The 14,324-nt window shown below is 37.8% G+C and overlaps 1 protein-coding gene and 1 pseudogene across 5 annotated transcripts in view; one reads left to right on the top strand and one right to left on the bottom strand.

The window, feature by feature from the left end:
• The window catches only part of KANSL2 (KAT8 regulatory NSL complex subunit 2), a 42,277-nt gene that overhangs the window by 18,557 nt on the left and 9,396 nt on the right, over positions 1-14,324 (top strand). For 3 of the 5 annotated variants that reach the window (XM_077170740.1, XM_077170741.1, XM_077170742.1), the window contains exon 8: positions 11,758-12,011. The exons of 1 other annotated variant lie outside the window; for it this stretch is intronic. In XM_077170740.1, coding sequence (XP_077026855.1) covers positions 11,758-12,011 — 254 coding nt within the window. The remainder of the gene's footprint in view (positions 1-11,757; positions 12,012-14,324) is intronic. One more of the 5 variants, XM_077170743.1, reaches the window with a different exon arrangement.
• LOC143691758 (uncharacterized) lies at positions 241-2,427 on the bottom strand (annotated as a pseudogene).

The following is a 14,324-nucleotide window of genomic DNA, read 5'->3' as shown; positions in this document are numbered from 1 at the left end:
CATGGAAAGCTTTCCTAGTCTGTCCATTCATGTTTTATCTCAGCATAAACTTTTTTGATGTAAAATGACCTAGAGAATTTTTATCTACACAGATTGTATCAGAGTTGTTTCATACATGTTTTCTCTGAAATAGAATGTGAGGTAATTGATCACTAAAGACACTACCATGTTCTCTGCATTCATTAAGTCGCAAATATTACACTATCCTAGGGGTCCTGTCAGTAGACTGTCCCACAGTAACTATGTGTGCATTCTCCTATGTTTGACAAGGATTGACAAGTGGGCAAAAGCTTTCCCACAGTCACTGCATTCATAGGGCCTCTTTCCTGTATGTTTTCTCTGATGGACATTGAGCCCAGACTTCATGGTAAAAGCCCTCCCACATTCATGGCATCCATAGGATTTCTCTCCCATGTGAATTCTCTGATGGGTGATGAGATCGTGCTTGCGCAAAGAGAATTTCCCACATTCAGTACATGCAAAGGATGTCTTTCCTGTGTGAAATCTCTGATGTTGTATACGGCACGTCTTCTTCCTGAAGGCTTTCCCACATTCATTGCATTTGTAGGGTTCCACTCCAGTATGAGTTCGCTGATGTATCCCTAGAGTACTCTTCGTGGTGAAACCCTTTCCACACTCATTGCATATATATAGCTTCTCGCCAGTATGAATTCGCTGATGTGCAATGATCATGCTTTTCCCAGTTAAGCCTTTTCCACATTCCTCGCAGATATACGGTTTCTCTCCAGTATGAGTGTGCTGATGTACATTGAGATGGCTCTTCTCAGTGAAGCCTTTCCTGCAGGCACCACATACATAGGGTTTCTCTCCTGTATGAGTTTGTTGATATCCAATCAGTTGAATCTTTGCTGGGAAGCCTTTTCCATATTCACTGCATACATAGGGTTTCTCTCCTGTATGAGATCGTTGATGTACAATGAGACGGCTCTTCACAGTAAAGCCTTTCCACAATCATTGCATACATAAGGTTTTTCTGCAGTATGAGTTTGCTGATGTCTGATGTTCACTTTTCATTGTGAAGCCTCTTCCACACTCACTGCATACATAGGGTTTCTCTCCTGTATGAATTCGCTGATGTCTAATAAGAGGGCTCTTTAGGGTGAAGCCTTTTCCACACTCATTACATATATAGGGCTTTTCTCCAGTATGAGTCTGCTGAAGAACAATGAGACAGTGTTTCATGGAAAAGCCTTTCCCACATTCGCTGCATGTATGTGATTTCTCTTCTGTATGAGTTTGCTTATGAGTGAGAAGACTGTTCTTTAAAGTGAAGCCTTTCCCACATACATTACGTGTAACAGGTTTTTCTCCAGTATGAGTTCGATAATGCGCAATAAGATGCCTTTTCTCAATGTAGCCTTTTCCACATTCACTACATAAATAGGGTTTCTCTCCTGTATGAGTTTTCTGATGTGTAGTGAGATTGAACTTTGTAGAGAAGGCTTTCACGCATAAACTGCATCCATGGGGTTTCTGTCCTGTATGAGTGCGCCGATCATAAATCAGCCTACGCTTCTTCATGAAGGCTTTCCCACATTCAGTGCACATACAGGGTTTCTCTCCCATATGAGTCTTCTGGTGTAGTTGGGCTGGAATTTCTTGGGGAAAGTTTTGTCGCATTCAGTGCATTTGTATGGTTTTAACTCTGTATGTGTACTCTGATGTTCAGTGAGCCTGGACTTTCTAGAGAATGCTTTCCCACACAGACTGCATCCATGAGGTTTATCTCCTGTATGAATTCTTTGATGATCATTGAACTGAGACTTCTTGATGAAGGCTTTCCCACATTCACTGCATATTGATCTTTCTCTATTTTGTAAGTTCTCTGATGCTTAATGACCTGGCAATTGTTGCTGATGAGTTTTGCACTTTCAGTGAATTGAACATCAGCATAAAATTGTTCTTGCTTACCATGGAGAAAGGCTCTTCCATTTCTATTTAACTCAGAAGAGTTCCTTAATTTACTGCTTCTGTTCTGGTTTTCTAAACTTAAATTTTGAATTTACAGTTTTTCCATATAGTTTAAACATATCATGATGTCTTAACAGAAAATGACCTTTACTCTGATGAATAATATTTCCAAGGGTATTATATTCATGGTATTGTTCCTTATGTTTCTGAATTCTTTTATTTTGCAAGTAATGCTGAAGAGGATCATCAAATTCCCCAATGTCTGGGCTGATCTGACTGAGAAATTTCTTCTGTTGTCCGTGATTCACTTTGTTTCAGATTGGAGAGTGCATCAGTCTTGTTAGCGTGATACCCCACTGACACTAGGTTGCTATAGTTCTCCAGCATCACATCTAGGAACAGGTCCTTTTGAGCAGGGTCCAGGAGCTGCCACTCTACCCAGGTGAACTGTACAGCCACATCCTCCAAGGTCAGCAATTCCTGGTCCTGGCTCATTTTCTTCTGATTTTGGGAAACCAACCAGGATACTCTGTTTTTGTTTCTTCCGGATCAACTCTAAATCTTCCTTCACTTGATTCCCTTTGCTTCTGGAAAATCTGTACCTGGGAGCTCATTTTCTGCAGCCACCACGGTGACCTGCCCAGCGGCTGAACTTACTTGGCAGCGCTGGTTCATTGTAAGTCTTGATCTGCATTTACCTTATAGCCAGTGAAAATGAACATCTGTTCATGTGCTTTTGAGCCGTCTGTATTTGCTCTTTGGAAAAATGCCTATTCATATATTTAGCCCATTTCATAATTGGGTTTTTTTTTCTTTTGTTGTTGAGTTATATGATTTCTTTGTATATACAGGATATCAATCTCTTGTCCAATATGTGATTTCCAAATATCTTCTCCCATTGAGTTGGCTGCCTCTTCACCCTTTTGACTAAGTCTTTTGAGGTGCAGAAGTATTTGATTTTGAGGAGTTCCCATTTATCTGTTTTTCCTTATGTTGCTTGTGCTTTGGGTGTAAAATTTAGGAAGCTACCTCCTATTACTAGGTCTTGATGTTTCCCTATATTTTCTTCTAGTAGCTATATGGTGCTAGTTCTTATATTTAGGTGTTTGATCCACTTTGAGTTAATTTTGTATATGTTGTAAGGTAGGGGTCCTCTTTCATTCTTTTGGCTATTGATATCCAGTTCTTTTCATCCCCATTTATTGAAAAGACTATTTTGTCCCAGTTCAGTGGATTTGGGGGCCTTGTCAAAAATTAGTTGACCATGGATTCTGCACTCTCAATTTGATTCCATTGGTCAGTACTTCTGTCTTCATGCCAGTGTACCATGCTGTTTTGTCCACTGTGGTTTTCAAGTCAGGGAGTGTTAATCCTCCCACTTTGTTCTTCTTTTTTAGGATGCTTTTAGCTATTTGGGGTCTCTTTCCCTTCCAAATGAATTTGGTAACTAGCTTTTCCAAGTCTTCAAAATAGGGTGTTGGAATTTTGATTGGTACTGCGTTGAATCTGTAGATCATTTTGAGTAGAATTGACATCTTAACTATATTTAGTCTTCCTGTCCAGGGAATGTCTTTGCACCTGTTAAGATTTTCTTTTAACAGTAGATTTTCTGTGTATAAGTCCTTTATGTCACTAGTTAAGTTCATTCCTAGATACTTGATTAGTTCAGTTGCTGTTTTGAATGAAATTTTTTCCTTAATGGACTCCTGAGCTAGATTGTTGCTTGTGTATAGAAACAGTACTGATTTTTGAACATTAATTTTATATCTTGTCACCTTGCTTAATTTATTAGCTCAGATAACTTTGGTATAGATTTCTCAGAATTTTCCAAGTATAGTATCTTGTCATCTGCATATAATGAAAGTTTTACTTTTTCCTTTCCAATTTGAATGCCTTTTATTTGTTTGTCCTGCCTGATTGCTCTAGCTAGAATTTCTAGTACAATGTTGAATAATAGTGGTGACAGAGGACATCCTTGTTCCGTATCTTAGGGGGAAGGCTTTTAGTCTCTCAGGATTGAGTACAATGCTGGCTATCGGTTTTTCATATATGCCCTTTATCATATTGAGGAAGTTACGTTTGATTGCTACCTTTTGAAGTGTTTTTTTATTGGAAAAGGATGTTGAATTTTGTTGAATGGATTTTCAGCATTAATCAAGATGATCCTGTGAGTTTTCCTTTTCGATTTATGTGTGCTGCATTATATTAATTGATTTTTTTTGCGTTGAGCAATCCTTGCATTTGTGGTATAAACCTCACATGGTCGTGGTGTATAATTCTTTTAATGCGTTGTTGGAATCGATTTGCCGGTATTTTCTTGAGAATTTTTGCATCTATGTTCATTAGGGAGATTGGTCTGTAGTTTTCCTTTCTTATAGAGTCTTTACCTGGTTTTGGTTATTAAAGTGATGTTGGTTACTTAAAATGAGTTAGGTAATGTTCCTCTTTCCTCAGTTTTTTTGGAAAAATTTGAATGATCTGACTTTGGATTTTTCTTTTTAGGTAGATTTCTGATGATTGAATCTCTTTACTTGTGATTATTTTGTTGAAATTTTCTGTTTCTTCTGGAGTTAGTGTAGCTTGCACATGTGTTTCCAGGAATTTTTCTGTTTCATCTAAGTTGTCTGGTTTGTTGGGGTATAGTTGTTCATAGTATCCTCTTATGATTTCTTTTTTTTTAATTTCTTCATGGTATGTGGTAATACCCCGCTCTCATTTTTTATTTTATTTGCATCTGTCTTTTTTTTTGTTGTCTGCCTCGCTAGTGGTCTATCGTATTCATTGATTTTCTCGAAGAATGAACTTTTGTTTTTATGGTTCTTTCTGTTCTTTTTTCTCCCATTCATTTATTTCTGCTTTAATCTCTAGTTCTCTTCTATTTGTTTTTGGTTTAGTTTGCTGTTCTTTCTCTAGTTGCTCCAGTTATGCAGTTAAGTCCTCAATTTTTATTTTTTTTAATATAAGCACTTAGGGCAATAAATTTTCCTCTCAGCACAGCCTTTGCTGTATCCCATAATTTCTGATATGTTGTATTCTCATTTTCATTTGTCCAGACAGCTACTGGTTTCTCTAGCAATTTGTTCTTTGACACACAGGTTCTTTTAAGAGTGTGCTATTTAATCTCCATATATTTGTGAAAGTTCTCATTCTTTGGTGGTTGTTTATTTTCAGGTTCATTCCATTGTGATCAGAGAAATAATTTCAATCCTTTTAAATTTATAAAGACCTGTTTGCACCTCACTGTATGCTCTGTCCTGGAGAATGTTCCATGAGCACTAGGGAAGAATGTATATCCTAGAATTTGAGGGTACAATGACTTATATATGTCTGTTAGGTCTAATTTGTTCATCAGATTGTTTAAGTTCTGTATGTTGATCCTCTGTCTGGTTCTATCTGTGGAAAAAAGTGGGTGTATTGAAGTCTACTGTTATTGTTGAGACGTCTGTCACTCCCTTTGGTTTTGCCAGTATTTGTCTCTGGTACTTTTGGAGCATAAACATTTATGATTATTTGTTCTTGATGAATTGTCGCTTTTATTAATATATTATATCCTTTGTCTCTTATGGTGTCTTTATGTGTAAAGTCTATTTTCTCTGATATTAGTATAGCAGCTACTCCTGCTTTGTTTTGGTTACAGCTTGCATGGAACATCTTTTTCAGTCCTTTCACTATTAATCAATTTGTATCCTTGTATCCAAGATGAGTCTCTTGTAAACAGCATATAGCTGGATTATATTTCTTAGTCCTTTCAGCCAGTCTGTATCTTTTAATTGATAAGTTTAGTCAGTTAACATATAGAGTTTTTACTGAAAAGGTATTTCTTGAATCCACCATCTTATCATTTGAATTTTGTCAGAGCTAATGTTTCTTTTCCTTCTTTCTCTTTTTGTCCTTTAAGTTCACCTTTACTGGTAGCTCTTCAATCTGTGCCCTCCTCCAGACCTCCCTCTCCTGTCTTTATTTTGCAGCTGACAGAACTCCCTTTAGTATTTTTTGTAGGGCTAGTCTGTTATTGACAGGGTCTCTCAACATTTGTTTGCCTTTGAAAATTTTAATCTCTTCCTCAGTTTTGAAGGACAGTTTGCCTGGGTACAGAATTTTTGGCTGGAAGTCTTTCTCTTTCAGAATCATAAATATACCATTGCCTCCTCGCCTGCATAGTACCAGTTGAGTAATCTGAACTCAGTTGTTTGTGGTTTCCCTTGCATGTAGTAGATTTTTCTCTTTCTGCTTTCAGAATTTTTAGCTTCTCTTCAACATTTGACACACTGATTAGTATGTGTCTTGGGGTGGACTTATTTGGATTTATTCTATTTGGGGTTCTTTTGAGTTTCTTTGATTTGTATTTTTATGTGTTTTGTAAAGGTGGGAAGTTTCCCCACATTATATCCTCCACTAATCTCTCTTTACTCTTCTTTTCTTCTGCGACACCAATGATTCTTTTATTTGTATGCTTTGTTTTGTTCATCATTTCCCTTAGATCCAATTCAGGTTTTACCATCTTTTTTGCTGTTTGCTCTTTTGTGTGTTACAAAATCAGTTGCCCTGTCCTTTAGTTTACTTATTCTTTTTTCTGTCTATTCAAATTTGCTGTTGTGTGTCTCTAGTATAATTTTGATTTGGTGTACAGCATCTTTAATCTCATCTGCCGATTATTCTTTCAACTTCATCTTTATGCTCTTCTGGTGTCTTCTGGATCTCCTTTATGTCTTAGCCTTCCCTTTGATTTTATTTAGTAGAGTTATATAAACGTCTTTGATTAGTTGTTCCAAAGTTTGTCTCGTCTGGTGTTTTGATTTTGTCTTTAGACTGATCTGTATCGGTCTACATCTTTGTATGTCTAGTGATCTGTTGCCTTCAAGGCATGTAAATATCTTAATAGGGTTACTGTGGTAGTTGATTTCCATCTGCAGCCCAAAGCTTCATATTTGCAGGATGGATGTGGAGCAAGATGCAGGGCATGGGACAACAGTGCAGTGATATATTGTGGCACAGTTATAGGCATGGGTTGGGGATGCTATGCTGATTGGTGCTTGTGAACATGGGGTGTGGGGCATGGAGTTGTGGAGGTGTGCAGGTGCTGTGGACGTGGCTGTAGCTTATGTGAGCCTTGGAGTGCATGAACAGGGTGCGGTGTGGGGGACACAGAGCTCCCGCATGGCTGGTGGTGAATTGGCATTGGCTGTGTGGATGCATGGGGCCTGGTGTGCAGGCAGGATGTGTGTGGACACATGGAGTATGGGGGGCATGGATATCATGGTGTGGAGTACGGGACAAAGAGGTCGGGAGGGCCCCGGGAGGGCAGGAGGTGGGTGTGTCCTTGCTCAAGGAGAGGGGTTGGGGGGACCTGAATGGCTGCACGAGTGTGTAGGGGTGAGGCATATGTTATGGGGGTTGTGGGATGTGTGTCAGGTGGGTTTGCAGGATCCTGGTGTGGGTGCGCAGGCGTGGTAAGGGGTTGGGGCAGAGCTGCACACATGTAGGTTGGGGACTGCGTAGCACAGGTGTTTATGTGAGCACCAGCCAGGTGTGGAGCAGGGTCATTGTGCCGGAGGATGGTACAAGGGTGTGCATGTGGTCAGGGTGGGGTGGGGTGCAGGGATGAAGAGATTGGTGCATAGAGGTATTGGTGTTCTGGGCAGAGGATGTGGTTGTGTAGCTAGCTGCACAGGTCTGAGGGGGTGAGGCCCTGATGTGCACCAACCTGGGGCTTGGGACTGGTGTGCGTAGGTCTGGGGGGCTGGGCCGTGGTGCGCAGCTACGCAGAGCTCAGAAACAGTGGGCTGGGTTTGTGTCTTTGTGGGTGGCAGGTGGGTGTTGCCTGAATGCATAGGTTAGCACTTGCCTGGAGCTGGGGGGATGTGGTGGGGCTGTGTGCATGTTTGTGCGGGGATCTGGGGAGGCCAGATGCTGATGTATGTGTGTGCAGAGCTCATTGTGGGGGGGTGCTGGAGCAGGTTTTAGGGACTGTATAGACTGGGGCTGGGCATAGCTGGAGTATGAAGGTGAGTGCCTGCAGTCCAGATAACGCAGGTGACTGCCTGCTGTCAGGGCAGGGAAGGGGAAGTGGGGTCGAGGGGATGGGTTCAGGCGTTCATTTCTTAGGAGAGGTGGGGCGAGACTGTGCTTCGGGGGCTGTGGCAGGAGTGCGCCCTAAGGGGTCATGTGGGCGCGGCCGGGTGTGGAGCAGAGACTGGTAGTGGGGGATCAGGGCTGGGTGCGGGCTCAGGAGTTTGGGTTTTGGTGGGAGTCATGGGTCAGAGGCAGCGCACTGAGGGTAGCATGTTCAAGGAGTGTGGCTTGGCTTACTTCCTTGTCCCTGTCTCTCTTTCTGTGCACTCCTGAGGGTTCCGCAGTTCTGTTCTTGCTCTTATCCTTCACTATGGGAAGCCAGCTGCTATATTACATCAGGAGGGCCTGAGAGACAGAAAGCAACTAGGCCTCAGTACAAACTGAATACTGCCAGTGACACAGGTTTCTTTGGAGGCCGTTCCTTACCCTGTTGAGCCTCAACTTTGTGAGCAAGCCGTAACTATTTTAAACTTCACTGAATAGTAGGAAATTTCCTGTTTCCAAAAATGGGATTTTTTTTCTTCCTTTCACTTAATTTGCCTTTGAAATGATCATAAAATTTCTTGATTCTGTTATGGGGTTATATTTACCTAACATTGTAATAATGGACTAAAAAATTTTTGAGTTGTTTCTTCTGTTGTGACAGTGCATCTTTATTGTGGACATTGGTTGAAAAAGTATTTTATTGTACAGGCACTAGTTATTTAAATGTGATGATCTTCATTATATGAAAGGCAAAAATTTTACTGGACTTCATTGTCTGGCAAGAGATTTCAAATATTTTGAACGTGAACTATTTTCTTTAGTAGAGGATGAGAAGGAGACCTTTCTCTTCTATTGATAGGAAAAGTGAATTTTCATATTGCTGATTAAATATTTTGCCAACTTATTAATTTTTTGCAACAAAGTTTGATAAAGAATTACTATCCCTCATGTGAATTGCTTGTGCGAAGTAATTAAAAGCTAAAGATAAATGCTTAGAACATATTTGGACAGAGGCAGTTTATGGACAGATTGAAAAGAAAATAGACATGGCTGATAGCTAAATTGTCCACCTTCACTATAAATAAACAACATTTGAATCTGTAAATTTAATATATGTGTTTTTAAATAAATTAAAAGTAAATAATTTATTTTTTAGTGAATAAATTTCAGAAGTTGTAAGAATAATGTGAAATGGGCCCTCATAAGCACTGCTGGTAGGAATATAAATTGGTACATGCTTTCTGGAAAGAAATTTGACACTTTTGAATGTAATTCTGTGTCTGGGAGTTCATTTTAAAAAAAGATAATCAATGAACAATATTTTTACATAAAGGTATTTTTCCAACTGGAAACAGTCTTAACATTTTCAGAGATGGGGAATAGAGAAATAAATTATGGCATAACATTATGGAATCTGTTAGGCATATTAAACCTTTAACAAGATTTATGACAGAATGTTTTATAGTGACAAAAATAGGGTATTTAATTCTGTAGACTGATGCAATCTATTTTAACTGTGAAACAAAAGACTTGGAGTGACATAATAAAAGGCATTGCTTTTGAATTTAGGATTATGAGTACCTTTTTTTCCTTCTGCTTTATACTTTTTCAGATTTTCTTTAATAAGCTTCATTTACTTTTAAAAGGAAAAAACAGTTAAAAAAAGGAAAAAACAATTTAGTGGTATTAAAGAGTTATGCATTTCTTATAATACTTTTAAATTTCATTAGACTATTAATGTTTCAAAAAGCAGAATTGAAAATAAAATGTATTTGAAAAGAGAAGGAAAGTAATTTTTTCCTTTTATGTTCTTTTCCTTTCAACTACATAGTTGCCTAAATCATTTACCCTTCCTTAAGTCCTTACCCCAGATAAAGATGCCACTGCATTGGTGACCATTAACTCTTTACTCTGGTCTAATGGAGACAGCACTGGACTGAAATAAGTGAAGGACCCAGACTCTAGTTGTAGGTCAACCATTCTCTTTTCTTTGTCTTTATTGTCCTCAAGTGAAAGGAAAGTGGGGGAAATGAGGGTGGGAAGGAAGGGTTTTTCTAGGATATTGGAGACTTGTGAAAGAAACCAAAAAATTCTGGTTGAAACATTTTTTTTTCTTTTTACATGGGCAGGTACTGCAAATCGAACCCAGCCTCTGGCATGGCAGGCAAGAACTCTGCCACTGAGCCACCATTGCCCGCCTGAAGCATTTTATTTAATGGATTAACATTTTAAATATTCATAATTTAAATAAATTTGGGCTTCTTAAGCATACTAGAGATGGCTTTGATTTTCCATTTATTATATCTGCAAATCTTATTGTTGTCATTAGAGTCATATGTTTGTTCTTTTGGTCATATTTGTTTACTTTGTATCATCTGCTGTTCTTTTCACAGCAGTGGCTCTCAACCCAAGGCCGTTTTGTCTCCAGGCAATATTTGGCAATGTCTAGAGATATTTTTGGTTGTCATAAGTTGTGGGAGGGGCAGAGTGTGCTGCTGCCACCTCATCTAGAGGGTAGAGGTCAGAAATGGTGGTAAACATCCTACAATGCCCAGTACAGACCCACACAAAAGAATTACCTGGATAGTACCAGGGTTATGAAACTTTGCTTTACAATATGACCATGTCCAATTAGGGATTGAGAGAAATGGCTTCACTGAAGGGGTTTTATTTGGTTTTGAAAATTACAATGTGCACTAGATTTTTTCATTTTGAAAAATTATATTAAACTTTTTTGTATAGAAATCACCCTGAATTCCATAATCCTGATTTTAGTCAGTTTACAGAAAATTGTGCCTTCTTGTTTAAAAATAATCCCAAGTTGAAACTAACATTAATTTGGGAAAAATAACCATCTAGTTTTAAAATTTCAAGAAGTGGAAATGCATGAATAAAACATTGTTTTGTAGAGTAACTTGAACTGGAATTTTGTTATTTTATCTAATCGTTATTTCAACTTTGATTCATTCTATAGAGGTTCTTTGATTCTACCTTTAAAGGAAGTTATTTCAGAGCTCCTGAAGTGTTCCTGAAGTGCTTTCTTTCCATGGGCCCTTGCAAGCAAAATTAACTTCCGTTTCACTTTAGTATTATGGCAGGACCCCCTGCCCCATCCCTGATACATAACACACACACATCTCCCCCCACCCAAAAAAAAAAATTTATTTCCTGTCATGATATGATACCTAGTGACTATTACTTGAACTTCTGTTTTTCTGAATCACCTGCATTATTCCATGAATTTGTCATGGAATTATCTTTGGAAAGAAGTTGCAATAAGTTTTTACAAACTTCTTGTCAGTTAGCTTCATAGGGCAGAACCAGTATTGTATATCTTAAAGGGTAGGATACTCTGCAAGTTATTTGCATTTACCATGACATTTTCCTTCTGTATAGGTATAGGTTTCTAGGAGTGCTATTGCTACTTGCTTAGCATTGTGTTTTCATAAATTCTGTGTTTGACCCTATAAAGGAGAACAGGATTAGTATCTTTAAATTTAGATAGCTAGGATCCTGAAACAGTTTAAGGGACTTGTTTTAAATTTACCAATAGAGCTAAAATTAGATGCTAATAAATCACAACTTATATTGAAAAATAACTAAAAAATTGCTAACAGTATTTGGTTTTCTACTTCAGATGTAATTGTGATAATCTTGTGTAGTCCAGACCTTGAGTTTTACATGGTAGACAACTTTTGAGTATATAACTTTTTGTATTTTGTACCTCCAATAGATCCCATTTTATTTTCCTTGACCATTTTTCTACAGATATTTGTCAGGATACGAATCAGGTTCTCTTCAAATGCTGCCAGGGTTCTGAGGAGGTACCCTGCAACAAACCAGTTCCTGTAAGCCTCTCTGAGGACCCCTGCTGCCCACTGCATTTCCAGTTGCCTCCTCAGATGTATAAGCCCGAGCAGGTACTGTCTGTGCCAGACGATCTGGAAGCCGGCCCCATGGATCTGTACTTGAGTGCTGCTGAGCTTCAGCCCACTGAGAGTTTACCTCTGGAGTTCAGTGATGTAAGTTAGAGAAGCTCTGCTTTGGTTGGCCCTTGAGAACAGGCCTTATTTATTAGTGGTGAGAAAAGGTTAGTCTTGGTGATCAGGAAAGCTGATTACAAATGTTTTGAAATGATTTTTGTACATACAGTTGTATTTGTATATTAGCACATTTATTTAGAAACTTCTGTAAAGCTCTTATTTTTTCCCCCATTTAAAAAAGTTTTTGTTTTTTGAGCAGTTTTAGATTTATAGCAAAATTGCGGACAGTACAGAGTTCCCGCATAACCCCCTATGTAGTTTCTCCTATTATCATCTTTCGTTAGTGTGATACATTTATTGTAATTTATGAACCAGTATTAATATGTTATGTTATTACTTAGGTCCACAGTTTACATTTGTGTTTGCTTTTTTTTTAAACTAATTTTTTTTTTTAATTCACAGACCAAAACAACATACAAACACGAACATTCTTAACATACAAACATTCCATACATGGTGTACAATCAGTGGCTCACAGTATCATCACATAGTAGTATATTCATCATCATGATCATATGCATCACTCCAGAAAAAGAAATAAAAAGAAAAAAACTCATACATACCATAGCCCTTACCCCTCCCTCTCATTGACCACTAGTATTTCCATCTACCCAATATATTTTATGGGCTCCCTTTTTTAAAAAAAAAAAAATTTTTAATTGTGGTAAAATATACATAGCAAAAATTACTTTAACTAACCAAGTAATTCCTTGGCATTAAGTACAGTGACAATTCTGTATAACCTTTACCACTATATTTCCAGACTATGTTCAACTTCCCAAACCTAATTCATACACATTTAGCAATAACTTCCCATTTCTCCTCCATCCCTGATAAACCACTGTTCTGCTTTCTGTCTTTGAATTTATGTACTCTATTTCATTTGATTTTACTTACTCTGTTTTATTTCAGTTAGATCATACAGTACTTGTTCTTTTGGTTTGACTTATTTCATTCAACATATCTTTAAGATTCATCTATTTTGTAACATGTATCAGAACTTCATTCCTTTTTACAGCTGTGCAATATTCCATTGCATGTAAATACTACATTTTGGTCATCCATTTTCTGTTTGATGGACACATGGGTTGCTTTCACCTTTTAACTATAATGATGAATATTGGTATACTAATACCTGTCTGAGTCCCTGCTTTCAGCTCTTTTGGTTATATACCTGGGAGTGGAATTGCCAAGTTATAAGCTAGTTCTGTTTAACTTTCTGAGGAATTATCATACCTTTTTGCACAGTTTGGCTGCACCACTTTACATTTCCACCAACAGTGTTCCTGTTTCTCTGCATCCTTGCCAATGCTTGTTATTTTCAGTTTTTTAAATAGCTATCCTAGTGGGTAGAGAGTGGGAACTCATTGTTTTAATTTGCATTTATTTAATGGCTTGTGATATTTGAGTATGTTTTTATGTACATACTGGCCAATTGAATATCTTTGGTGAAATGTCTGTTTAGAGTATTGGCCCATTTTTTTATTTGGATTGTCTTTATGTTCAGTTGTATGAATTGTTTCTAATCTGGATATTAAACCCTTAGCGAATTACATGATCCTAAACTAATAACAACCTAATTCAACTTATACCAACTTAGTTTCAGTAGTATACAAGCTCTCTACTTCTATATATGTCTGTCCCTTTCCTTTTGTATTGTTACTGGCTCATACTAAATGTTCATATATTGTATGTACATTAACAATGATGTAAGGTATTATTTCACAGTTTCCTGTTAAGTCTTCTGAGGGGGGCAAAAGCAGTTACAAACCAAAAGTACAGTAATACAGGATTTTATATTTACCTAAGTACTTACCTGTACATTGTTCTTCATTTCTTCATATTGCTTTGAGTCACTGTGTAGTGTCCTTTTATTTCAGCATGAAGAATTCCCTTTCATGTTTCTTATAGGGCACATTTTCTGTTAATGAACCTTTCAGTCTTTGTTTATCCGTACATGTCTTAATTCTTCATTTTGAAAGATAATTTTGCTGGGTATAGAATTTTTGTTTTTTTTCTTTAAGGACTTTAAATATGCCATCCCACTGTCTGTTGTCTTTTATGGAATTTCTCATGAGAAATCTGCTGTTAGTTTTTACATACTTTATATATGACAGTTCACTTCTGTGTTGCTGCTTTCAAAATTTTCTTTGTCTTTTGACAATTTTGCTATAATGTGTCTTGGCGTAGAGTCTGTCCTTAGAGTTTGTTGAGGTCTTGGATGTGTACTTTCATCAGATTGGGAAAGCTTTCTGCATTATTTTATCAAATACCTTCTCTGCCCCTTTGTTT

This window comes from Tamandua tetradactyla, chromosome 7 (assembly GCF_023851605.1).
Source record: "Tamandua tetradactyla isolate mTamTet1 chromosome 7, mTamTet1.pri, whole genome shotgun sequence".
NCBI lineage: Eukaryota > Metazoa > Chordata > Mammalia > Pilosa > Myrmecophagidae > Tamandua > Tamandua tetradactyla.
Note: the sequence above shows the minus strand (reverse complement) of the source record. Positions and strands in the feature narration are given on the sequence as shown.